Source organism: Vulpes vulpes, chromosome 15 (assembly GCF_048418805.1).
Source record: "Vulpes vulpes isolate BD-2025 chromosome 15, VulVul3, whole genome shotgun sequence".
Taxonomy (NCBI): domain Eukaryota; kingdom Metazoa; phylum Chordata; class Mammalia; order Carnivora; family Canidae; genus Vulpes; species Vulpes vulpes.
In genome coordinates this window covers 15,377,708-15,404,751 of record NC_132794.1, presented here as the reverse complement: position 1 = coordinate 15,404,751, position 27,044 = coordinate 15,377,708, and the positions used below count along the sequence as shown (strand labels likewise).

General features: G+C 37.1%; 1 protein-coding gene across 6 annotated transcripts; it reads left to right on the top strand.

Annotated features, from left to right (window-relative positions):
- Positions 1-3: 3 nt before the first annotated feature.
- USP16 (ubiquitin specific peptidase 16) lies at positions 4-26,121 on the top strand. Of its 6 annotated transcripts, none has more exons than XM_072740884.1 (18): positions 10-136; positions 3,175-3,276; positions 5,007-5,185; positions 8,262-8,365; positions 9,188-9,291; positions 10,159-10,340; positions 10,891-10,986; positions 11,746-11,876; positions 12,186-12,273; positions 13,305-13,383; positions 15,149-15,240; positions 15,590-15,646; positions 16,653-16,829; positions 18,759-19,422; positions 20,488-20,582; positions 21,853-21,939; positions 25,441-25,597; positions 25,689-26,121. In XM_072740884.1, exons 2-18 carry the CDS (start codon positions 3,216-3,218, stop codon positions 25,811-25,813), a joined length of 2,478 nt encoding a protein of 825 aa, XP_072596985.1. In that variant the 5' UTR covers positions 10-136; positions 3,175-3,215; the 3' UTR covers positions 25,814-26,121. The 6 variants fall into 6 exon arrangements, with proteins under 6 accessions (XP_072596988.1, XP_072596985.1, XP_072596983.1 ...); XM_072740882.1 differs by having other exon boundaries at positions 10,156-10,340; XM_072740885.1 differs by lacking the exon at positions 10-136 and adding an exon at positions 345-1,072.
- The last annotated feature ends 923 nt before the right edge of the window (positions 26,122-27,044 follow it).

Here is a 27,044-nt window from a genome sequence, read left to right as displayed (position 1 = left end):
CCGGAAGTTGTTGCTTTCTGGGGGTCAATCTGGCTTCTGCTCCGTCGCTCTCTCTCCGTCATCGGGAGGAAGACGGAGCTGGCTGCCCAGCCCGCAGGCCCATTAGGGGGTGCAGCTATGGGCGCTGTCGCCGTGGGTGAGTTCTGTTCCCACTGCCTCGCAGTCAGCGCTAGCACGATTTCCTGCGTTTCGAGAACCCGAATCTCTCCTGCCTTTAACCTCGTTCTCCTCCCGAAGGCTCCTCTTCCCAAAGCACGTTACCCGGCCTCGGCCCGGTACCGCGTTCTCATTGGCTTCATGTCCTGTCTGTTCCAGGAGCTGGCCAATGAGTTGTCGGTGCTGGCGCCCCGTTCGACCCCGGACCCCCAGGTTCCCCCGTGGGTGCGGAGCAGTTGGACGGGAAGGGGAGGTGTGGCAGGCTGCGCGCGGCCCGGAGCGCCCCGACACGTTGGGGTTGGGTTCCATGTGGGGGTTAGTAGGCGAAGCCGGGTCTGTCATCTCTCCGGTTCAGGGAACCGGGGTAGGTCACGGCTACGCCAGACTTGAAAGCCGCACTTCGGACCTGCTGACAAAACTTTTCCGAACGCTCTTCCGTGTTTTGTTTTTTGTTTTTTGTTTTTTTTTCTTTTTTGAATGGGTTTCGAGCTGGCCTGAGAAGGCTGGGAAGGGACGGGAACGGATTAGTTACGCGAGCCGGCAAGACCAGCTTCGATTCATATTTTGTGTGGAGTCCTGCAAAGAGTCGCTTGGCCGAGAAGCTGACTCTCGTCCGTCGACTCACCTGAAAAAACTTAACAGATTTATTGATGATGTTTTATAGCTGGCGGTGCTTGCCAGTCTCTTTTCTCGACTCCTTTGATGCCCTTTGTAGCCGCGAACGATGCATTGCAGCGCTTTCCGCAGCTTTGAAGCGGGCCCCTACCGTCCTCTCCCTGGAGTAGTTACAATTAGTCTTTCAAGTTTTTCTTTGGACGCTGGGCTACTGCAGTCCTCAGACCAGATTTGCTAGTGGGGACGAATTCGCTCGTTACCTTTTTGTTTTTCACCGGAACCTGTTTGCTTCATTCTTAGGGTATACCTACCTTTGTACCTTATAATCGTTTTTTTTTTTTTTTTTTTTAAATGTCTCAGGTACTATTATGCTCTTTCTTTCTGTTTCAATGCAAGGAGTACTTCTCGAGAAGTATTTCTGTATGTACCGACGCTATGTTAGATAGATGCTTTTTGGCAATTCAGAAGTGATGCCTGAAACCGCCTCTTTCTCCTGAAACTTTAGATTCCAGATAGAGAAATAACAGGTGTCCAGATCAAAAATTTAAGATGTAGCCCATCGGATTAGGGAACAAAGTGAATAGTGCACGTTTATAAAGGTTGGGGAAGTTCAGTTGAGAGGTTTATTTAAAATAGGACGGTTGCCTAAGGCTTCATTGAAATGGACATTTTGGAGAATTGGTAAGATTTGGATAGATGGAGGCAACCTTCCCAGCTAGAGATCACAGGCTTAATGGTGTTTTTGGAGAGACTGGCTTGATGAGGATGCAAAGAGTGGTGGTCTTGGAACCGAAAGAGCTGGGTTTTAATTCCATCTCTGCCTCCCTGTGATCTTCCATCACTTTTGTTTTTGAGTTTTTTTTTTTTCCTTTAGCAAAATTCTCCATTTAAAGGGTTATTGTGAAAATCAAGTAAGATAATGCTTATGAAATGGCTTTGAAGATCAAAAGCAGTGTATAATTAGAATGGAACTTTAGTGGTTCTTCGCTGAGAAGTAATGAGAATCAGGATTACCAGAGCATTGAGGACACTTTGTAAAGGACCGTGAGTGCATAGCTCAGGAGCATGTATATGATGAGAATGGCATTATTAGAAGGAATATCTAGTACTGGAATGCAGCACAGATTAGAGGTAGTTGGACTGGACGCAAGAACTTGGGTACTATTTTTTTTTTCCCTTAAAATCTGTAATTCTAGAGAAGATAAATTACGTAACATGTTATTTTAGGGTGACAGAACTTACTTAAAATATACCCTAGTTTTATATATACCCATATCCTTTGTGTTATTTTGTTTGTTGTTAGTTAACTCATTTATTTTGTTAACTTGGAGCTTTGTTACATTTTAGATGATCCTTGGAAAGTTTAACAGTTGCTTGATGTGGTACTCCTTTTTCATATAAATCTTTTTGAATTAACTTCACTTACACTAACCAATTAAGAGCTAAAAGAGGGATAATTCTAAAACCTTAGCCAGGACAGGATGACAGCTGAGTATCAGAATTAATTGGGAAGGGTTTTCAAAACCTGTCTCCCAGGTCCTACTTTCCACTTAGGTAATCAGAATTTTAATAAGCATCCCAGGTAAAGTAACTATTACAGTCATTTAGGTGATGTTGACACTGAGCTTTTGATGTGAAGTACAAGTTTTCCAAATCATTACTTAAAGTTAGGTAGATCTATATACTTTCAACAGTTTTCATGTTTTCTAATTTTGAATTGTTGACTAAGGAGGAGAAGATTTGTTGTGCAGCTAGGTTTGTCATAGTCTTCCAAAAAGATTTTGGCAGTAATATAATAGTGTAAACAGTTGAGAATGCACTTGTAATAAATTCTCAGCTAGCTAATAACCCACAGGGAATACTGGTATGGAAAATGTGGAACAGTGGATCACTTTTTATATTTAGCTTTGAAATTTGTAAATTTTCTAACCCCATTTAGTAGATTATCTTCAGAATTTTTTGAAATTTTTCTTGGAGAAATTATCAATTTAATTTGCATAGACTGCAGAGCTAAGCAAGATAGCTTAGAGGGAAGGGAATTATCCTGTTTTAAAATGCCACCACCACTCCACATTTATGTAGTGAGAAGTTGAATTCCTAATAGTATAATGTGCTGAGACTTTTTAAGATCTGTGTAAGAAGAGAACGTTCTTTCCTAACTTTTACATTCATTGCAAAACTACTGAGAATCAGTTTTCTAAGTTATGAAAAGCGAGGGGTAATACTGTCCTATCTACTTCGGAGTTCTTACTGAAAACTGGATGAAAAATGTGAATAGTCTGTAAATTATAAAGTGTGATAGACATGTAAAATATGTGGCTTAGTTACTATTTCCTAGAGAAGTATAAAACATACTTTTTTTTTTTTTTTTTTTTGTCAAGCTAACTTTATCTTGTTTTCTAGATTGTTATTTTGTGTCAGTAAGTAATCCATAAAGTGCCAACATGGGAAAGAAACGGACAAAGGGAAAAACTGTTCCAATTGATGATTCTTCTGAATCTTTAGGTATATTTCACCAATTGAATCTTTAAAGCTTTGTTTATATCCCTAAATGGACATATATTTTAATATTACAAATGGGATCAAAATGTACATTATTGTTCTGCAATTTGCATTTTAACTTAATGTTTATATCTACATGTCATTTAATAATCTTGACAACGTTTTTAATGGCATGATACTCCATTGATTTAAAGGACCATGAGTGCACATTTCACAATTTACTTAGGTACTTCCCCATGGTTATAAATTTAGATAATCTGTAACTTTTCAGTGATATGATTGGAATGATAGTAAACATTTTTGTAGCTAAATCTCTTTGCACATCCAGTTATCTTTTTAGTACAGATTTTAGAAGTAGAATTGATGAATTAAATGGCATAAATATTTTCAAAGCTCTTTTGGTTCCATAGCCAAATGCCCTTCAAATATTTTTTACTAATCTACAGCCCCCCTAGCAGTGAAATAAAGTACCTATTTCCCTTAATGTTATCAACAGGGGCTAATATTTGTAAATATCTGTTGATTGTCTAGTTGAAAAAGAAGAGTACTTCGTTTGTGTTTCTTTGACCATCTGCTGGGAATTAGTAGTTTTTTTTATATGATCTCATTTGCGTTTATCTTCTTGGGTGCAAGTTCATTGTACATAAGCTAAATGTGCCACTTGACTGGTTTCTGAACCTCTTGGGTCCCTGAAACAACTGAAGCATTTTAGAGTGACTTGCAAAGCCCTTTACTGATTTGGTTTCAATGGGATTTTTGGTCTCAGGTCCAGCTGCTTGTTTTTACATATGTGTGACTGCCATTCTGAAGAGACAGTATGCACTGTGACATTTTATATCCCCATACCTTTGTTTGTGGGATATGACCTTTTCAGTTGTTCTTTAGTCCCTGAATTCATAGTTTAAAGTGTGAGCTTTGAGGTCAGGACGACCTGAGTCCAAATTCTGGCATAGCCACTTAGTAGTTCTGTAATCTTGGGCACTAAATGTTAGTTTTCTCATTTGTCATTGGGGATAGTCTTTCTTTTAGGGAGATGTGAGAATTAAATGAGGTCACATATGCAAAAATATTTAGCACAGTGTCAGGCTCGTATAGTACTTAATACTAGAAATTTTTTTTTTTAAATACTAGAAAATTTTATTACTGTTAATACAACTGTACAGATGTTACCTACCCTAGGTAATCTTCATTGATTTTAATCCTTCTTGTATTGCTATAGCACATTTTGGAGGTTCTTTGTTTTAACGTTTTGGAGATTCTTACATGTTTATTTATCTGCTTCTGCCAGAATACTACTCAAAGAGAGGAGCTGTGACTTGGTCTTTTTAATGTTCCCTGACCCCCACCACAGTGCTAGGCCTACAGTAGTTGTATTGCTGACTGAATGAAGGACCTTCTTCATGAACTTTTAGCTTTTTAAGCTAAAGAGAATAATTAAATTAATATGATAAAGGCCTTAATTTAAGGGAAACAGTTAAATAAATTGAAGTGAATTTGGAATGGTGATGGTTATACATAGGACTTCAGAAAACCAAAATTTCAAATTTGTATATAATCTCTTTCTCACATAATCATAAAATTCAAATGTCAAACAAATTTAAGCTTTCAGATTATCTAACAATTTGTGTATGGAGTAAATTGATTTTTGAAGTTCAAATGAGGGATATGTTTTGAGTTTAACTGCAGAAAGCCATTTTTAACCTTACACGCTTCTTTATTATTTGTTTTAATAGAACCTATGTGCAGACACATTAGAAAAGGACTGGAACAAGGTAATTTGAAAAGGGCTTTATTGAATGTGGAATGGAATATTTGCCAAGATTGTAAGACGGACAATAAAGTAAAAGATAAATCTGAAGAAGAAACGGAAGAAAACCCTTCAGTTTGGCTATGTCTTAAATGTGGCCATCAGGTATGCTTAGGTTTTGATCCATATGGGATTTTGTAAAACTCTTTGTGTTAATTTTAGAAGGTACTATGTAAAACCACAATTTGGATGAGTAGGCTACCCGCTGGCTTAGGCCCTATTCCCTGGGGCACAGTTTTGGGGACCGAGGTGTGTATATAGGTGGTTTACTGTGGGGTGTTCTCAGGTACTATCCCCAGGAAGAGAGTTAGGGTGGCAAGACTGAGCAGAGGGAGAAGTTGAAGTAAGAGGCAGTGCTAAGGGGCCTCAGCTGATCCCACAGTGAATTCTGGCCTTCAGAGATGTCCTGAACTAAGGCAAGGGGCCAGGCCTTTGTACTTGTGGATAGACTAAACACTTGGTGTGGGATGCCCCTAGGAAGGGGGACTAACCGTGGGCAAGGCAGCTCTGTTCCACTGAGGATAATTCCTGGGGATGGAGAGACTGAGCTGTGAGCTGTCAGTAGGCCTCATTCGTGGCAGCAGGGGGAATGAGTACCTTGGTGTTGGGGGATGGAGGGTGTCTAGGTGGCAGAACAGCTCACAGGGATTGCCATGGTCATGAGGTCAGGCCTTTTTCCCTGCTATTGCTGACAAGTTAAATTCGTATGTCAGACAACTGGGCTGCTAAGGCATTCCTGTCATGAAGCTTCAAGGTGAGGCAGAGAATTTTTTTCTTCTAAATTGAAATTTTTTATTGAGATAATTGTAGATTCACATGCAGTATAAGAAATAATGCATAAATCATACCCACACTCCTACTGCCATCTCCCCTGCCAAATCGCTGGCAACCACTAATCTATTCCCTATTTCTAAAATTTTATCACTTCAAAAAATTATATATAAATGGAATCATACAGTATACAGCATTTTTGGATTGGCTTTTTTCACTTAGCATAATCACCTGAAGAGTCATCTAAATTGTGTTTATCAGTAGTTCTTTTTATTGCTGAGTAGTATTTCATGCTATAGGTGTACCACAGTTTGTTTATTCTTCTGTTAAAGGACATCTGGGCTGCTCCCATTCCACATTTGGTGATTACAAATAAAGCTGCTATGAACATTTGTGTTCATGTTTTTATGATTTCGTTTTTCTGGAAAAAATGTCCAAGAGTCCAATTACTAGGTCATACATTAGATGAATGTTTAGTTTTTAAGAAACCACCAAATTGTTTTCCAGAGTGTCCATGATGTTTTATATTCCTCCTTGCAGTATATGAGTGATCAACTTTCTCTGCATTCTTGCTAGCATTTAGTATTGTCACAGTGTTTTATTTTAACCATTCTGATGGAAATGGTGCTATCTCACTGTGGTCAGACAATTTAAACGTATTTGAGTGTTGGGGCCCCTGGGTGGCTCAGTTGGCTTAAAAAAATTGAATAATAGCAAATAACATATCTATTTTTTTTTAAGATTTTATTTATTTATGAGAAAGAGAGAGAGGAGGGGGGGCAAAGACACAGGCAGAAGGAGAAGCAGGCTCCCTCCAAGGAGCCCGATGTGGGACTTGATCCCCACCCAGGCATTCCAAAGAACATATTTAGATTTTCACTGTCGTTCTTAACTATATATGGTGAGAATGAATACGTTTTGTTTCTTTAGATTTTCCAGAATACATTTCCTATTACAAATTTTATTTTGCTATCTATCTAGTTCCTAAGGGTAAGACAGTTTCACTATTGTTACCTTTGCACTGCTAAGCAAGCGATTCTCAACTGCTATCTTAAGACAGGTCATCTCATTCTCATGTTTCAAATGATCTCAAATGATGTTAAATTTTTTTTTTCAAAATTAGTATTTATTTTAGAGTGAAATGTTGAATGGGATAAATTAGATCAGTAGTGTTGATATCACAGGTAAAGGTTAGAAGCTGTAGACATTTCCCCTTTGACATATAGTTTTAGCTATCACAGAAACAGGACCGCTTCCGTAGTGCAATCCAAGGGAGTTGATGGCCTGATTCAGATAGATACATAGTGAGGGTATATTTTATAGCAGAGATTTAACCAGCAAAAGGCAGAGAATCTGGTCATGTTCTTTTATGAATAAGCCTAAACATCTTGTAAGTGAAAATCTCCCATTTATTTTTTCCATTAATGCTTACTGACCTCCTTCCACTTGGTAAATTTTTTGGTAATAGAAAGATTAATTTTGTTTTTGTGTCTTCAGGATTTATAGTCCAGGGGAGGAAGGCTATAAACAGTAACAACTTTAATATGAAGTAGAAAATAGGAATGCCATTAGGAATTTATACCATATTTTGTAGGAGTTAGCTTACAGTAAGAATACAGCGTTTCTTCATCTCGGGGGGATGACCATAGGCTTGTGAGAGGTAGTGGCCTTTGAGCTAGATCCTGAAGACTGGGTGGGATTTGATAATAGGACAATATGAGAGTTAACCCTGGAAAGATAGGGTGAGGTCAGATGGTATCAGGTTTGTTAGTTAGAAGTTTAAAAGCAGGGGATCCCTGGGTGGCGCAGCGGTTTGGCACCTGCCTTTGGCCCAGGGCGCGATCCTGGAGACCCGGGATCGAATCCCACATCGGGCTCCCGGTGCATGGAGCCTGCTTCTCCCTCTGCCTGTGTCTCTGCCTCTCTCTCTCTCTCTGTGACTATCATAAATAAATAAAAATTAAAAAAAAAAAAAGTTTAAAAGCAATTCATAATTTTTAAATTGAGTGTGTGAATGGAAATTTGTTTTAGATACCATTAAACTCAAAAAGATATGTATGTGAAGAAAGAAGTTGAAGTCAGAAAAATACTTCAGAAGCTGTTAAGTGGTTTGTGCTAGACCTAGTGAATGGCTACATTAGCATGATTTAGTTGGGACTGGAAAGGACAAGTTGGAGGGGAAGAGTACTTTGAGTGCATGGTTCCTGAATACCTTCTTGCTAGATACTCTCAGTTGCCTATTCATGTTTAGGTTTTCATAAAATCGGGACCCTCTTTAGAGTCCACCATGTTATGTCCAAAATTGTAAGAATGACAGAATTTCTCAGGTCCCTTGCTTGTGCATTATCGATTATGAATTCTCTTTTGGTGAACTTTCATAGCTTCGAGGTTTATGATTATTATTCTCTAGGGCTGTGGCAGAGATTCTCAGGAGCAGCATGCCTTGAAGCACTATATGACACCAAGATCTGAACCTCATTGTCTGGTTCTCAGTTTGGACAACTGGAGTGTATGGTAAGTTTAATAACTCTTATGCCTGTCAGTTGACTGGTAAATATTTGAAATATTGGAGAATGGAGAGGTTTAAGGAGGAAGAAGGCTTACATTTTTGTAGGATTTGTTTAAATATATCACTTTCAGAAGGCTAGAGAATTTGAGAACCTTTTAACTTAGTATTATTGTATGCACATAGAAAGTGTAGCATCTAGAAGACAGATGAATCTTCACCCTTCTGTTTTTCTTCTGATATAAATGGCATGCGGTGCATTATAAATGGCATGTGGTGGGTTATTTTAAATGGCATGTGGTGGGTTATTTAAAAATTGGGACACTGAGAACCAATTTCAGATGAACTGAGAATATAGTAAGATTTTTGCAGTGAATTTGCATGAAAATGTCAGGCTGGTACATATATTTCTTACAACATCATCAAAACAAATTTTCACATCTTTAAAAAACATTTACAGAGCAGCATTCAGTGAACATCACCTGTCTATTGTAAAACGTCTTAATTTTGATGATATAGGCCTGTACTTTGAAATACGTGTAGGAAAGACTTCGACTTTCAGATTGTAAATAGCCATTTCAGTAAAGTATTTGGGGTTTTTATATGTATTTATTTATATGTAACCACAGTTCTGACTAACTTTACTATAATAGTAAACCAGAGTTAACATGGATAGTCTGTCTTCTTCAAGAAAACGCAGATTTTTATATTCAGTTTCTTTAACAGAATACTTTGGTGGTTATTCACTTTGGGTTCCAGGAATTATAATTCATCTCCTCTTTTGGTTGTCAGTTTGTCACTTTTCTTCTCTGTGGTCTTTTGGGAAACAGGTGTTACCTATGTGATGATGAGGTCCAGTATTGTAGTTCAAACAGATTGGGTCAGGTGGTTGATTATGTTAGAAAACAAGCTGGCATTACAACTCCAAAATCAGGTAAAATCATTTGTTTCTTTATGTATTCTGTAATGTTCATTTATGTATCTATTTCGATAAATTTACTTACTGCTCAGCATTATATACACCTGAATAACATTAATTATAGTTGATTTCAAACTATGAAACTATTTTTGGTTAGGAATATAAAAACAATGGAACTATAGACTGTAATAATATGATATAGAAGGGAATCTTAGAAACAGTCTAGTCAAATGTGATGGTGAGTCTGGAGTAGTAATGACCAGGGATGCCCTTTCTGTAGGGGGTTTGAGATGGTCCTGCCTTGTACTGAATTTGTTTTGTTACATTTGTGTTTGGATGATGTAAAAGTGAAGGCTAGCTATTTCTCAGCTTTTTTTCATGCATAATTAAGTTAATTGGATTGGCATACATCATCTGCTTTAAGCTTTTGATTTTTACGGTCACAGAAGTATCTGCACAGCTGGAATTGTTTGTTTTTAACTTCAGGATTCATTTTTCACCCATTCATTTAAAAATTTATTTCAGATCCACATTCTTGATTACTTTATACTCTAATTTCATAAAGTAGGATGTGCTCATTTGTAAAACAAACAAACAAAAAACTTTTATGCAATAAAAAAGGTTTATACCAAACACACACTATTTGGTTTCATTTGTCAAACTAATGCTTCCATCACTTTTGAGTGTTTTTATTGGTTTTTCTCTTGTGATGATAATTTACTTATATCTGTTAGAAAACATTTAAAATGAAACAGCTGGGGATAATGATGTTAGATAAAAATTAACAAATCCTAATACTCTGCCCCAACTATAACTTTGCATTTGTTATAGTTGTATTACACATTTTGCTAAGTCTTTGTTTTCTTCCCTTTTTTAAAGCAGCAAAAGATGGTAATGTTGAACTTGAAAATAAAAAATTAGAAAAGGAGAGCAAAAATGAACAAGAGCGAGAAAAAAAGGAAAACATGACTAAAGAAATTACTTCCATGAATTCTGCTTCCCAAATAACTGTGAAAGGACTCAGTAATTTGGGAAATACATGTTTCTTCAATGCAGTTATGCAGGTGCCAATCTTAATTTTGTTTCCCTCTTCAAAAATTCTTTTCCCTCACATTATAGGATGTTTTTGCCTACTTGTTACTTTTAGTATTAAGTTTTTTCCCCCAAGTAATTCATTTTGGGGTTTTTGAAGAATACTTAGGGAAGTGTTGACTTTGCATGACAGTAAATCACTGTGCTGAGCACTGGGGTCTATTGGAGTTAAAAACCAACATAGCACCTGCCTTCAAGCAACTTGCCCTGGGGTGGGGGAAGCACACGGTAACCTAGTATAGAAACAAATACCTAGTTACAAGTGCTGGTGGTGGTAAGGTAGCTACTTAATGTTGCATAGTAGGCAGTGCTGTTTTGAGGAAGCTTTGAACCGAAGTACTTAGGAGCCAAATAAAGTGGGGAGTTACAGTCTTGTTTCCTAAGGTGGATACAATGAAAACTGCAGTATTGATTAAGAAATAATCATTAAGAAATACTTGAATTATTTAAATATTTGAGTGACGAAATAGAGTTGTTTCGCTTTTAAATAATTTTCCTTTTATTTTCCATGCTGTATTCCAGAATTTGTCACAAACACCGGTGCTGAGAGAACTGCTAAAAGAAGTAAAAATGTCTGGAACAATTGTAAAAATTGAGCCACCTGATTTGGCACTCACTGTATGTACTTTTTTTCTTTTACAAGCAGTAATTTTCCTTTCTGAATATCCACATCCTAAATTATTTTTAAAAATTGTCATTTTTCACCATTCTTATTTGTTTGCTTTTGTTTTAGACTACTGAGATAAAATTTTCAGGCTAATAGATTAAGCCTTTAGATTTATTTGCTATGTGTATGCCATGTTCTGCTGTGCTGTAGTGTTAGGTGTCCTTCCTGGGAAAGCTGTTGATAGGTGTGGAGCCTCAGGCAGGCATTATTATTTTTAACGGCTGTGTCTGATACAGCCACACGTGGCCATTTAGCCCTTGAAATGTGACGGAGATGACTGAGGTACTAAATTAATTAAAATATTAATATTTTAATATTAAAATAAAAATTTTAATAATTTTTATTCAGTAAGTTTCTCCCATTATTTTAAGGCCATTGGATTTAAACATTTTTTTCTATACCAGTGACATAAATGATGTGTAGCAAAGTGAATTTTATCCTATCCATGTTTATTACTCACATTTTGCTCTGGCTTTTTTAGTTCTTAGTTGGTCCGCTCCTGATGTTCTAAAATGAAAACAGTAGAACTGAATTCTTCATAAATAGTCAATGACCAGAAGCTTTCTACGTCTTTTGATGTGCATTTTGAGGTTTTAAATGGGACAGTTCTATCCAGAACATTGACACTAACAATTTGACTGGCTACATTTTGGTAACATGAATGATTCTAAAATTTGACTGAAGAAAGTAATTTTTATTCCCATATTCAGGAACCCTTAGAAATAAACCTTGAGCCTCCAGGCCCTCTTACTTTAGCCATGAGCCAGTTTCTTAATGAGATGCAAGAGACCAAAAAGGGAATCGTGACACCTAAAGAACTCTTTTCTCAGGTCTGTAAAAAGTGAGTATCTGCTTTGATTATGTTTTCAGTGCATCAGTAAGATGCTGAGAAATAATATGAAAAACTCAATAGCATTAGAGTCAACTCAGTACATGTATTACAGCATGGTTTATTGCATCTGGATTAAAAAACATGAAAATGTCATGTGCAAATTAAATCTGCCAAGGGTCTTGTTGAACTGAATGGAAATTTTGAGAAACTAGAACCACTCTGAGATTTGGGATATGATCCTAAGATCTTAAAAAAATAGTTTCATATTTTAGTAGACTCATTGTTTTCCTTTCTCTCTTTTCTTCTTTTTTCCTATAGAGCAGTACGGTTTAAAGGCTATCAGCAGCAGGACAGCCAGGAGCTGCTTCGCTATTTATTGGACGGAATGAGAGCGGAAGAACAACAAGTTAGCAGAGTTTGACCAGTATAATTTATTATCCCACCTTCATTAACTTGTCTGCCATTTGACATCTTAAGGGTTATTAAAACAATGAAAACTAGTTATTGAGGCCATTGGATTTAAACATTTTTTCTATACCAGTGTTTTCAACTGGTATATTTTAGTCAGTAGAATGAATAAAGAGGATTAGAAATGGTTCTCCTTTTCATAATGCTCTGTTTTCCTTGCTGGTTAGAGTATTATTGTTCTTTAGGAGTTCTCTTCTATTGTACTGGCCTATGCCAGGAGAGTTCTGGAGTATTGGAAAATGTTTCTCCTAAAACAGTTCTCAGTTGCAGTGCATTCTTGGCTCTTACTCTGGAGTGTGATTTAACACAGTTGCTTGAGTCTGGGAAGTATGTTCATTTCTAAGAGTCAGGGAACATAGTTATGTTTGTAAATGGCCAGATATAAAGTAAGGTATTTGATGTTGAGTATAATTAATAATAGTACTACTAGTGATAATATTTATTTTGTTCTTATTTTATGTGAAGCACTGTTCTCAGAATCTCATGTGAATTACCTTACTCGGTCCTCACAGTCTTTCTCTGAAGTGGATGCTGTTAATCATTTTCTTGTTCCAGACTGTGAAGCTAGGGTGGAAATAAGTTGAGGACCTGGTTCAGGGTCACCCAGTAATGATGGTGTTTGGCTTTGAGCACTGGAGTCCCCTTTAGCTCTCATTTAAACGGTCTGATTCTAGGACATGATGTTTCAGTGGTCTTTTTGAGGAGGTGTGCATGTGCTGAGAAGTTTGAATAGATTTAAAATCTTGAAGTAAGACAGTGCCCATGTTCAGGGATTAGTGATTGTTTTGTAATTCTTTTTAGCTCCTTGAATTAATTTTGGAAATGTGATTTTTAGAAATAATTTTTATTCAGTAAGTTTGGGGAGCTAATTCTTGATCACCTTTTTGACTTGGTTACATATTTTCTAAGGAAAATAACTAAAACTTTAAAAATTTAATAGTGTATATATATCCATTTTATTACTTTTAGAGAGTGAGTAAAGGAATTCTTAAAGCATTTGGTAATTCTACTGAAAAATTGGATGAAGAACTAAAAAATAAAGTTAAAGGTAATGTCTGACTTTTTGAACTAACACACTATAGTTGAATTCTTCTGTATCTTAGGACAAGATTGCTGGCACATGTTATTTCAAATTCACAGTTATTAACATAATTTTTCTTTATCATCATTGATTTTAAAAAGTTATTCAGTACTCCATAGGTGAATATTTTAGAAAAATTTAACTTTTGGTGTATTTTTATGCAGTGTTATAGTGAAGTTTATAAAGATAGAGCTAAAATGACATCATGATTTTATTTTACAAAAGCTTACACAGTTGGCCCTTGAACAATGCATAAGTTAGGGGCACCAGTCTCTTCCTGCATCATTCTCGCACACTCAGAAATTTACTTTTATAACTTTTCCACTCTCCCAAAACTTAACTACTAATACCTCACTTTTGACTGGGAGCCTTACTGATAATCTAAACAGTAAAGTAACATTAATTTTGTTTGTGATATGTATTATGTACAGTATTCTCACAATAAAGTTAAGTTAGAGGAAAGAAAATGTTATTTAGAAAATCATGAGGAAGTGAAAATACATTTTCAGTACTGTGCCGTAATTATTGAAAGGAATCACGTATAGGTGGACCCACACAGTTCAAACCTGTGTTGTTCAAAGGTCAACTGTATTTCTAATTAGCAGTGATATGTCAGTTATAGTTGTCTATGTGAGTTTTCAGTAGCTGGTTTGCTAATCATGGAGCCAACTTCATTATTACTGTTGTGTGGCATTTAAAGATTTTAGGACAGGTTAGTCCAATAGAACCTTCTGTGATAGTAGAACTCTTGCATATTTATGCTGTCTGATACAGTAGCCACTAGCCACACGTGGCCATTTAGCCCTTGAAATGTGACGGAGATGACTGAGGTACTAAATTTTTATCTTTATTTAATTTTAATTTAAATCATTACAAGTAAGTAGTGGCTACTGTATTGTAAAGCACAGGTTTTTTTTGTTTGTTTTTTGTGGGGCTTGAACTCATGGCCCCGAGATCAAGAATCCGATGCTCTATTAACTGAGCCAGCCAGATCTCCCTGTGAAGCATAGTTTAGAATCAGTATGTAGCACCTGTGTGCCTCCTTCGTGCCCTTTAGGGCCAGACTAGTAACAGAGAGAATCCTGCCCTGCTGGCGCTGTCATTAAGTATGTTTCTCTATAAATGGACACGCTTGTCATTTGAATAAGGCTCTTAAACATTTTATGTAATTAGAAAATTGGGTGACCAGGTAGTAAAATTGTCACCTTATACTAAACGTACCAAGATTATTTCTGGGAACATAGAAAAATTAAAAGGAAGATTTTGTCTGAAACATTTTCCTGATTTTTGTTTTTGGTTTTGAATGAAGTTCAGTCTTAAGAGTTTAAAAGCAAGTACATTCTCTCTTGAATTCTTTGCTAAATATTATTAGAGTGGTAGAGCTAGAAGTGATCTAGACTATCATCCAGGTTGGCCCCATCTGTTCATCTTACTAGCATGGGTATTGATATATAGAAAGTCTCACTGACTTGCACAGTTTATTTTCTACTGATTAGATCTATGATAACTTTTTCTTTTTCATGAGACATGATTGTGTTAAATCATGTTATGCTCAAAAGTAGAGTAGATGTTGCTGATTATAGCATAAAAATAAAATGGTAATTATGAACAGAAAACTTGTGGGATAGGAAATAAAAAATAAAATTTTAGGGTTAGATGGGTAAGTAAATAGTTTTAACTTATTCAAATAATTATATAAGGGTAATTGATAAATTTTCTTTTCCCTTTTTAGATTATGAAAAGAAAAAATCTGTACCAAGTTTTGTGGACCGCATCTTCGGTGGTGAACTAACTAGTACAATCATGTGTGATGAATGCAGAACTGTAAGTTGATGTACTATGGACTCCATTTATTCATTAATATTAATAGAGTATAGTTCATCAGTTGTATCTTTCAAAAACAAATGCGTAGGTTCATAAGGATTCTTTGTTGGACTGCCCAAATCTGCATAGTTCTTTCCTGGGACTGTGAACACTTCTTATACCTGAAAGAAGTTAGTTTAACATTTTAATTTATTTCTCCTAACCCAAAGCTCTCAACACTGTGTAATTTATCATTTTCCTTAGAATGTAATTTAAAATGTAACAACCCCTCCCCCTCCATGATCTTATTCTATAATGTCTAAAATGAATCTTTTCCTTCCTTTTTACATTTTCTTTTTGGTTGGTTAAGGTCTCCTTGGTTCATGAATCTTTCCTTGATTTGTCTCTACCGGTTTTAGATGATCAGGTAAGACTTAAGAATTTATTTTATTTATTTATATTTTTATATTATTTATATTATTAAATATAAATATTTAATATTAAATGTATAAATATTTATTTTTATACTTATATTTTATAAATAAAAATCTATTTATAGATTTTTTCCCCCCTCTGTGTTAGATTTTATGAGGGAAGCCTTGTCACTTTTTCCAAGTTTGTACATTAGCCCTTGGAGGAATTTTTTTAAATGTATTTGAGATAGAAGAATTTTAAAGGTTTGAATAAAAATTGGGGTAAATGCTTTTTTATTTTAAAAGAGGATAGATGGTGTGTTTAGAATTCTTTATAGATGATTAGCTTGATTGGTTAACATTGGGGAAGTGTCTTTTTCATATTAAAAGTTACTATTTTTTTTCATTATTTAAGATTAAAAACAAATCCTTTACAGTCTTCAGTTCATACATGCTCTGTATCTCAATTTTAAGTCATATTAATTCAGTTCCAATCAAGTAGTGGTTGGAAAAAGAGAACCTGTTATGAATATTGGATAAATCATTATTCAACTTCATATGAATTCGGGGTCCCTTTAATCAGTGTTACTTAGTGACTAAAGTCTTACCAAATTTATTTTGTCTTTCTCTAAAACTCATTTACGTGGAAAGAAGGAAAAGGATAAAAAGGAATGTCTGTAGTGGGACAAGTAAATGACCGATAAACAGAAACTGCTTTTAGAAAGTGGCATAATTATTGTGGGATGCAGCACATATCTGATAAAATGCATGGTATTCCTTTCTGTTTTGCTGGCACGTGAAGTTGCCTTTTTTACTGTTTTGTTTGTTGGCTTGTTTTCTCAGTATGTGAAGATTGCTTTCTAGATAATTTGGAGATGAAAGAGTTTTGTCCTGGATATATTTTCAAACATTGTGGAAAGTGAATCCAGTGTGAAATAGGAGTAGAAAAATATTTAGGTAACATGAAATCTCTTCACCAAACAGTAGTTGTAAAATTTTATTTTTGGCCCATATTTTAAGAGCGGTAAGAAGAGTATAAATGAAAAAAATTTGAAAAAGACAATGGAGGATGAAGATAAAGAGAGTGAGGAGGAGAAAGATAATGACAGTTACATGAAAGAAAGGAGTGACATTCCTTCAGGAACAAGTAAGCACTTACAGAAAAAAGCAAAGAAGCAAGCCAAAAAGCAAGCCAAGGTGGGTAACTAGGAAGAAAACTATGCTTTTTCTAATTTTATATTTGCAACTATTGAATGATAGTCTGAATGATAGAAAAGTTTGTGCATTTGTTTTTTTTAACCCTGCATTACTTTTGAGAACTTTTTTTTAAGAGAGTGAGAGTAGGGGTGGGGTAGGGGTAGGGGCGGAAAGGAGAGGGAGAGAGAGAATCCCAAGCAGGCTCCACACTCCGCCCAGCACTGACCCCATGCAGGACCCAGTCCCCACAACCCCGAGATCCCCACCCGAGCCGAAATCAAGAGTCGGACACTCAACTGACTGAGCCTTGCAGGCACCCCTACTTGTGAGAACTTTTAAAGAGTTTTAGTTCATTTTTAACAATTTTTTGAGTTCTTAATACATTGACTTTCAAAAACTTAAAAATATATAAAGACGCAGTATGAAAGTCCTCCGCCACCCCTATCCTTTTTATAACAGATAACCCCTTTCATTAGTGTCCTATGTGTTCTTCTGGAAAGAAGAACACATTCTTCCTATGTTCTTCCTATGTATTTTGGAAAATACGATAAAATACAAATATGTAGTCTTGTTTTTTCCCCCTCATTTTTAAAAGATTATGCACACTGTTCTGGACTCTGTGTTTTGTTTCTACTGAATCAGATTCTTGGAGATTTTTCCATTTCAGGACACAAAGATTCCATTGTTTTAAGCAGCTGTATAGTATTCTGCTTTATAGATGTACCGTAGTTCATGTCACCGTTTCTCTATTGATTTAGGTTGTTTGTAGTCTTTAACTGTAAAACAGCCAGTGCCGCAGTGAATCATCCTATACCCTTGTCATCAGTAGGGCACAGTTTGAGAAGAGGGATGGCGTTTGTAGTTTTGATCAATGTTATCTAATTGCCCTCCACAAAGGCTGTATCAATTTATATTCCCACCAGCAACAATGAGACTTGCTGTTTCTCTTTATCCTTGACAGACGTGTGTTATCAAACTTCTGGATTTCTGCTGGTTTCAAAGATGGTTTCAAGTATTTTCTCAGTGCAGTTTTATTTTCCATTTATTTTAATATAAGTAAAGTATATTTTTATATTTGAGCCATTTGTGTTCCCTCTTCTTTGCAGTATTTGCTTATATCTTTTCTCTGTTTTCCTTTCATGTTGCAACTGTTTGTAGCTGAAGCACATTGGAAAATGTTTGTGTCCTGTGTGTGTCCTTTGGCCTCCTGGTATTACAGATTAGCCTCATGGAGACTGTTGTTTTACCATACATCTTTAGGCATTCCAGTGACAGGAGTGTCAATGAAATGCCTTTTTCCCCACTTTACTTGGAAGTAGGCTGCAAATGGCAAATAAAATGATTTTAGGAGGGAAGTCCTTTATTGTCCTCTGTTCATGAGACTTCCTTGCTTCCTCCCTAATTGGGGGCCATTTGTTTCCTGGGATGTTTTCCTCCATCCTGCCCAAAGCATTCCTGTACTTGTGCATCCTTGTTTTCAGTTTCTTTTTTCTTCCTTCAGTTAAACCATGACCCAATAATCATGACTCACATGGACACATCCCTTCCTGCTGTATGTGTAGTCACGCTCCCCACGTCGTTTAATACTTGGCTGTTTGGGCTTGACAGTGTCTTTCTAGGCTCCTGCTCTGTCTAGGTCACTTCACTTAGAACACAGACCATTTCTTCACATTTTTATTTGCCCTGTGTGACAATATTTTGACAATTGGTGATGGTTTATTCCTGCTTTCAGTTAAAGAACTTTCTTCATAATTTATTTCATCCCTGATAATAAAGGAACTTTTATTTTCAGAATTTGGGAGTGCACTCTTCCTTATAAACTTATGTTTGATTGATAAGCAAGAAAACCTGATGTGGTATATGTATGCTCTTTCTCTTTCTATCCCCCCCCCCCCCCATTTTTTATAATGTTGTATGCTTTTTGCACAGAACCAACGAAGGCAACAAAAAATTCAAGGAAAAGTTCTTCATTTAAATGATATCTGCACCATTGACCATCCTGAAGATAACGAATGTGAGGTTGAAATGTCACTTCAGGGAGAAGTGGATGTTAAATCTAACCATATCTCAGAAGAGGAAATTACACATAAAGAATATTGTGTTAACCAGAAAGATTTGAATGGCCAAGAAAAAATGATAGAAAGTGTAATTGACAATCAAAAATCCACAGAGGAAGTAGATGTGGACAATGTCAGCATGGATAATGATCTGGAGGTTTTGGAATCTTCTCCCACTGAATGTACTAGGAATTTAAACGGTGCCTATCTGACAGAAGGGAGCAGTGGAGAAGTGGACATTTCCAGTGGTTTCAAAAACCTTAACTTGAATGCTGCTCTTCAACCTGATGAAATAAATATAGAGATTCTGAATGAGAGTCATTCTCCGGGGACCAAGGTGTATGAAGTTGTAAACGAAGATCCAGAAACTGCTTTCTGTACTCTTGCAAACAGGGAAGCTTTCCATACTGATGAGTGTTCTATCCAACATTGTTTATATCAGTTCACCCGAAATGAGAAACTTCGAGATGCAAATAAACTGCTTTGTGAAGTGTGCACGCGGAGACAGTATAGTGGACCAAAGGCAAACATAAAAGGTACTTACATTCTCTCACTGAAAGTGAAATTAGTGTTCAGGGGCATATTTTGGGTGGCGTAGGTAGAAAACTGCTATTTTAATTGTATCAGGATTCGGATGGCATCACATAAGTTCCTCCCCTGTGTAAGTATTTTAACAGAAGGTTGGACAAACAGATTGAAGTGTCTAATACCCTGTGGTGGCCGAACAGCAGATATAGTGGGACAGTTTGCTCTCCAGTACCTTTCTCTGTGGGTAAATCATCCCACTGGGTTGTTATTGCAACAGGTCTTTAACAGATAATGGCTATTTCTTTGTATCCTCAGTTTCCGGTCAGCATTTGTGATGATCCTCCTCTCCCTTGCATGCAGGAAGCTACACTGCATCTCATCAGTGCACTCCTGTGGCATGCCCAGTGCAAGGTGCTGGGAGGACAGTGCTCTCTCCTAGTCTCGTCAAATATAGAACAGAAAAATAATGATAATTCCCTTTCCTCCCTACCCCTCCCCCCCTTTTTGAGCTTGGGTAAGTGGGTTAAGGAGGGATTCTGGTTTCCTAAGGATTCTTACTAGAATCACTGAAACTTTTTAAGGTCTAGCTTTTTATTTGCACGTCAACATAAAATATTTGTGTTGATTTTATAGCATTTGTATTTGCTTTAGAGCAGACATAGGCAAACTGTTGTCCACAGTCAGGTTCTTGTATGGTGTCTTGAAATGTTTTTTATTGATGAACATTTGAAAATGATTTGGTGGTAGAAAATACTAACTTTGAGCCCCAATTAATTAAATGGTATCTCTCCAAAAATAATTCCGGTCTTCTATTCAATGAGTAGTTGTACTCAGTTATGGCTGTATTTTGAATTACATCAGTAAAAATTTGTGGGAATTTGTGGAAATCTTTACTGATACCTACAAAATGTCCTTGATTTTGCCTCTTGGTCCACAGAGCCCAAAATATTTATTATCTGGTCCTTTCCAGAAAGTTTAGAGATAATTGTGTTAGATGTTTAAAATTATTTTATAGCAAATGTGAATGCTTTAGAAGTTGAAGATGATTTTCACACTAAAATTTCTTTCTTTAGGTGAAAGGAAACATGTTTATACCAATGCCAAAAAGCAGATGCTAATTTCTCTTGCTCCTCCTGTTCTTACTCTTCATTTAAAGAGATTTCAGCAGGTACCCTTTTGTTACCTCAAATTTATTTTAAATATGTAACACTTGCTTTATTTATTATTGTCCCACCTTATTACTGTGTTTCTTTGGTTTTCTGTTATTTCTTAATTCTATCTTTAAAAAAGTAGGGAAGTAAGAAATATATACCTGTACATGATGAAAGCTTAGTTGAAGATGCCTGTCAAGGTGGAGGAGAAATATAGGCACGATTTTTCTTCAGTTTTACTAAAACTTATGTTGTTCTTTTGAGTAAAATTAGCATCTTACTCTAAGCTTTTTTTCAGGTTAGAAAATAATAAATCCAGTTTACTAGCTGTATTTCACACCTAAGATCTTAAATTAGTAGTATTTTTCTGTTTTGTGTGTAGTACCTTATTGTTACTGACCCTTGATAAAAAGACATTGATAACTCGGATTTTTGTCATTTTGGTGACCCTATCTTTTCTGGAAGACTTGCTGTAAGCAGTACAAGTTTTAAATTCAGTTCCAAATTTCCAAAGTACTTTTAGAATGTTTTCCCTCCCATGGTTGGTGTATGGGTTTGACTAATTGGGTGGATCTCTGAACCAAGCGCTAAGCTTGTTTTAGAGAAGGAGGCTGAGCTGAGAGTATGTGCTCCATGGAAAAGTATTCTGCTGTTGCTGAGTTTTAAGCACTCAAAACCTCTGATCTAATCTGGCTTTTCTGGGTGGCTAGAGCAGAAACACAGAATTTTCTCATGGGAACAGCTTGCTCCCCCACCCTTTTATTTAAAGTAGGCTCCATACCCAGTGTGGAGCCCAACGTTGGGGCTTGAGCCCCTAACCCCTGAGATCAAGACTTGAGCTGAGATCAAGAGTCAGACACCTGACCAGCTGAACCAGATTTCTGGAAGCAGATTTTTTTTTTTTTTATATTTTATTTATTCATGAGGGACACAGAAAGGCAGAGACACAGGCAGAGGGAGGAAAAACAGGATCCATGCAGGGAGCCTCATGCAGGGAGCCTGATGCAGGACTCAATTCTGGGACTCTGGGGTCACACCCTGAGCCAAAGATGCTGAACTGCTAAGCCACCCAGGCATCCACGAAAGCAGATTTCTTAACGTGTTGGTGTGTGTGTGTGGTGTGCACTTAGCAGAAATTATTTAGTAGTCAGAAAGAAGAGTCTCCTGAGAAGATTGAACTAGGGTTGGCTGTTGGTGTTTATTTGTGCATTGGCGTGGGACTACAGTTTACTTAATGTGTATAGCTTTCCCAGGAAAACAACTCAGTCTGTTTTCTCTCTTTTTTAGGCTGGTTTTAACCTACGTAAAGTTAACAAACACATAAAATTTCCGGAAATCTTAGATTTGGCTCCTTTTTGTACCCTTAAGTGTAAGGTAAGTGAGAGTGGTCTTTTTGGGAAAATCTTTCAAAGGGAAATCATAGTTTATTTACCAGATACTCCCAACAGTATGTGCTCTTACTTCACTTAAGTAAGAAGTTGATAAGAATGACTGAGTACAGTGGGTCTTTGATCTTTGTACCATTATAATATCAAGATCTATGATGAATCATTTTGAACATTAGATTTCAGTTCAGTGATTTTTTTCAATGTATATTATTATGGCAGACATTGTCTTGGAAGCCAAAACTAAAGATCAGCAGGTATATTAATTTCAGTTTAATATCGTTGAATATAGTATAGACAGAGGAGGGTGGTATGCACTTAACCCAGTATGTTGGTGGTTCAGAGAAGGCTCTGTGAAGTAGATCACACCTTAACCACTACCTAAAGAAGTAAGAGTTAGTGTGATGGATCAAGAGGAAAAAAAGTTTTCCAGGCAGAGGGAACAGAACAGCTAGAGCAAAGATGTATAAAATGATGTGATGAGGACTAGCAGTATAAGCAGTTGTAGAGCTTACAGTAGTACAAAGCCTAGAGAACACTGGGAGGTGAAACCAGAGAAGGCAGATGGGAATGAGGTTTGGAGGATTATCATGCCGAGGAACTTGGGCTTTATTAGGTATGCAGTAGGGTGTCACTGAAGGGTTTAAAGCAGTGGGGTGACATAGCCAGATGTGTATATTACACAGGTTACTTGCTGAAGCATGGAGGCTGGATTTTAGGAGGAAAAGACTAGAGAGAAAGCTACTCTTGTCCTCAACAGACAGGAGGCTGTTGAATTAATTTAGTCAATGGTGAGGGCTTCACCTAGGGGAAGAAAAGGGCAAGATTGAAAGAATATTTCAGGAGATAAAATTAACCAGACTCATGATTGGATTGGCTCTGTAAGATGAGGAAGAGGCCTTGAAATGGATGGTTAAGGGTGGCACAAAAAGAGGTGTTGAGCATGATTCCTGAGGCCTGGCTTGAGTGACTAGGCAGCTGGGTAGATAGGAGTACCATTAGCTGAGGTAGGAAATATAGGAAGAAGAGCAGGTTGGGAGGTGGAGAAAGGATAATGACTTTGGTTTCGGGTACATTGAGTTTCTTTTATTTTTGAAATACTCAAGGGGCTTTGGAAAACATTTGGATGTACATGTCTGAGGCATAGGGCAGAGGGGTTAGGTTTGGAGATAAAGATTTGGAAATCAATACATAGGTTGTGGTTAAAACTGTGAGGATAATCTATCCTGTGTAAAGCATGGAGAAAGAGAAGAGATGCTTAATGGCAACCCTGGTGAGCATCTGAATGTAAGAGGCATATGTAGAAGAGGAGGACATTACCAGTGATCTCACTGTATCTCCATGTTGCAGAATTTGGACAGAGAAGCTATAGTATTGTATTATATTCTGATTTCAAATGCTTCAGTATAAACCTTAATAACTTAATGTGCAGAATTTGAAATGATAGAAATTCTCCTGTCTTCCCTCCCAATTTAAAAATTTAAAATTTTCCGCGAAAGGTATTTCAGAGCTGGTGGGTAGGGTGAATTGTAATTTCTGATTGTCACCATGGGGCAGGGCCACTTTTGCTGGTAAACAGAAATACTTTTTGTTGGATTAGTTCAAACACAAGGTTGTTAGGAATCCATTGTTTGCCTAAAATGACATTGCCTCGTGTTCAAGTTTCAAGGAAAGGACTAGGTGGCCTCAGTGTATCATAGAAAAAGAATTTGAAAGTATTTGTGGATTAGATGGTATAGAGGTCATGGTAAATTTTTAAAGAAGCGTTGGTGACTTCAATGAATTGAGAAATGAACGAGAATATTGGAAATAAAGCATGCAGATATATCAGAGGCTTCGTTGAAAAGTAGTGGATCAATGATTTTTTTTTTTTTTTTTTTAAAGTCTGGGAGACTTAAGGTTGGTAGGCTAAGAGGAAAATCTACAAATTGAAGATACAGAAAAGAGAGTTGAGTAAGACCCTGGAGGCCAGAAGAGCTTAGCAACACTAAATTGGAGTATTGTCTCTGAACAAAAGGGAGAGATACTTCATCTTCCCAAGAATGGGCAATTTAGACTTGGGTAGATTGTATCTCAGTTTTCCTGAAGTGGGAGGTGAGGTCAACTGCAGAGAATAGTAAAGGGCTGGGGTGTCCAGGGAGCCTAAAGCAGTGGTTAAGTGTGGGCCTGTTGCTGTGAAGGAAATCAATGGAACTAGGGAGCTAACTAAAGAAGTTACCATATCAGAGTGATGGGGGGATCCCAATGAGTCCTCAGTGAATTTACCCATCTGCAGGCTGTGTAATTTTGCTTCTTAGCAGTGGCAGCTGTCTTTGGGGATGGGAAGGGTTTGTTGTAGATTGAGTAGGGTTTTCTCATCACTCAGTATGCTTGCCAGCTGCTGGTGGGTGAGAGATTGTAGGACTGACACATGTGGTCCGAGTTCTGCAGCTTTAATGTGCAATGTCGTGTGAGCAGTGGTAGGTCTGGAGGGGGTGGGGAGGGGCTGTGCTCACACTGCCATGCCACTGCCATTATGAGAAGTGAAGACACAGACTTGGTCAGGAAATGAGGCCAGAGAAAATGAGGACTGGAGGATCCAGTTAGGTTGGAGGGAGGAGACAGGTGAGATGAGAAGTGGAAGAATGGGACCATTGTGGACTGAGGCTAGAAAAGTAGGAAGACTTGTAGCCAGAGTTCCGAGTGAGGACCCATCACAGTAGAGTGCTGGGTGTGGCAGCTAAAATGGGCTGGCGGCAGACGTCCTGGGAAGTATATTGAATACTGAATTGCCTGAGGAAGCCGACTGACCGGATTTGGGGTAAAACATGAAGTTCTTCAGTGACTGGGGAGGGGGGGGCACAGATTTGAAGAGGACAGAACTGTGGAAGGACAGTGTTGCCCCATTCAGAATTTTTTACAAGAGAACTTAAGTGGAAGTCGTCTGAATGTGGCCCCCAGCTCGGAGAACGTTTTTTCCGGTTACCAATCTATTGTATAGCATATGGGATCTTAATTAAAAGAATAAGCAGCCTCCACGGTTTAGACAGTGAAAGTGAACATTTGAGAAGCTGCACGTCTAGGGGACACATGTAAGGGGTGGTTTCAACACAACTTGAACACTGTCCTCTTGCCCTTAAGAAGGCTTACTGTCTGGGCAGGAACTGGAATGATGGAGCCGTTGAGGTATTTTGCCATTATCACAACCCAGGACTCCTGTGGAAACTGGCAAGTTCAGTTATTTAAGTATCTGGACCAGGAAACTGCAGCTGCAGCAGGTAGCCTCTGGCTTCTGATTCTAGCAGAGAATGGTGACACACTTTCTAATAACCTAAGTGTGACACTCACTACTCAGGCTGGGTAAATGTAGAGAGAAAATAGTAGTTGAGATCAGACTTAATGATTTCTACATTCTCCAAGTAAAGGTTAGAAACCCTCCACATAAATTGATCTTGCCACAGGCATCTATAAATGGGACTAGAACTAACTTGAATTCTGTTTACTTTGAAAGAATGTTGCTGAAGAAAATACAAGGGTACTGTATTCGTTATACGGAGTCGTTGAACACAGTGGTACCATGAGGTCAGGGCATTATACTGCCTATGCCAAGGCAAGAGCTGCAAATAGTCATCTTTCTAATCTTGTTCTCCATGGTGATATTCCACAAGGTAAGAGGTCTTGGAAAATTCTAGAATTCAGATTATGGCAAAACCAAAAAATAATGAAACTTGAATCTTTCCATTTATATTTTCTCGACAGATTTTGAAATGCAGTCAACCAAAGGGCAGTGGTTCCACATCAGTGATACACATGTGCAAGCTGTGCCTACAACTAAAGTACTGAACTCACAAGCGTACCTCCTATTTTATGAGAGAGTATTATAATAGTTTCAAAAAGTGGTCTCTCCAGAAACAAGTCTCTGGCTTTTAAAATGGCTGTAATTAATAATAAAGAAGTAAAGACTAACTGTAAAATCATGTTCACTTAAAATTAAACACATCCCAGAAGAAATCATGTTTGTTAAAATATCGAAGGGAAAAATACCTAAAAATTTACAATGGTTTTGTATTGTCATAGTGGTTTTTATTCTTGCTTCCAGTTTCTGGAAAGGATTTGAATTCCTTAAGTGCTCTGTGCTTAAATATGTCTGGGTGGTGGGTTGTAACATTAATAAACTGACTTACCCCCAAAATTTGTTTTATTACTTGGAAAATTTTAAGTTGTGTGCTTAACCCTAGCAGGTAACATTTAAAAAATGTTTCAGACTGCCTAATTAAACTTCAAATGTATTTTTAAAAGTGTTGATTATGTAAGCATAGATATTTGATACTGCCAATAGCATAAAATTGGAAGAAATACCTGTATCTACAATTCTGATGTCATACAGTGTACCTAAGCTGGGGTGTAGGCCTAACTGCATTTGTTCTATGCAACTGTTAACTGACCCAAGGTAGACACTCCTGAGACTCTTAAGTAATTTGGTATCAGGACCCATTAATGTGCTAGCATGCTAGAGAAAATGTCCTTCTACCCAAGCCTGCCAGCATTTCCAAGTTGCTTACTATCCTAAAAAGCCTTAAGGAATACCAAGCTTCTCTATAAACTTCATCACTCATAACCCTGTTGACTTTATATCTAAGATCCAATCAGTTCTACTGCTTCCCCAATTCCTTTCAAATGCCAAAAATATAAATTTTAAGTATAAAATTTCAGTGTTAAAGATCTTATATGACCAATATGTATAGTAGCACATATTCCCATAAAACCAGTTAATCTTTCATGTTTTTTCAAAACTCCTTACTAATCTTAAGAAAATAAGATCTATATAAAAACTGACTTGCTTAATTTATCTCCATTAGCAGCAGATTATATATATTCAGTTGTATTACAAGTATCTTTATACTCTACTACTAGACTGTATTTTAAGTTAGCCATTCAACAGATCATTCATTGGTACTAAAACAAGTCCTCAAGTCTCAGAATTCCCAGAGCAGAGCTGTCAAAAAACTGGAATCCAGTCTGGGAGACCACAGACTTCCTGTAAAGGGACCCACTCGGCCTCCATTACCACTACTTTATTCTGCTATTTCCTTACAGAAAGCAGCCACAGACCAT

Excerpts from the sequence above, each read along its gene's own strand:
- USP16 (XM_072740882.1), top strand. The coding sequence starts at position 3,216 with ATGGGAAAGAAACGGACAAAGGGAAAAACTGTTCCAATTGATGATTCT. Across the intron at positions 10,987-11,745 it reads CACCTGATTTGGCACTCACT|GAACCCTTAGAAATAAACCT; the intron begins GTATGTACTTTT and ends TCCCATATTCAG. Across the intron at positions 16,830-18,758 it reads AAGCCAAAAAGCAAGCCAAG|AACCAACGAAGGCAACAAAA; the intron begins GTGGGTAACTAG and ends CTTTTTGCACAG.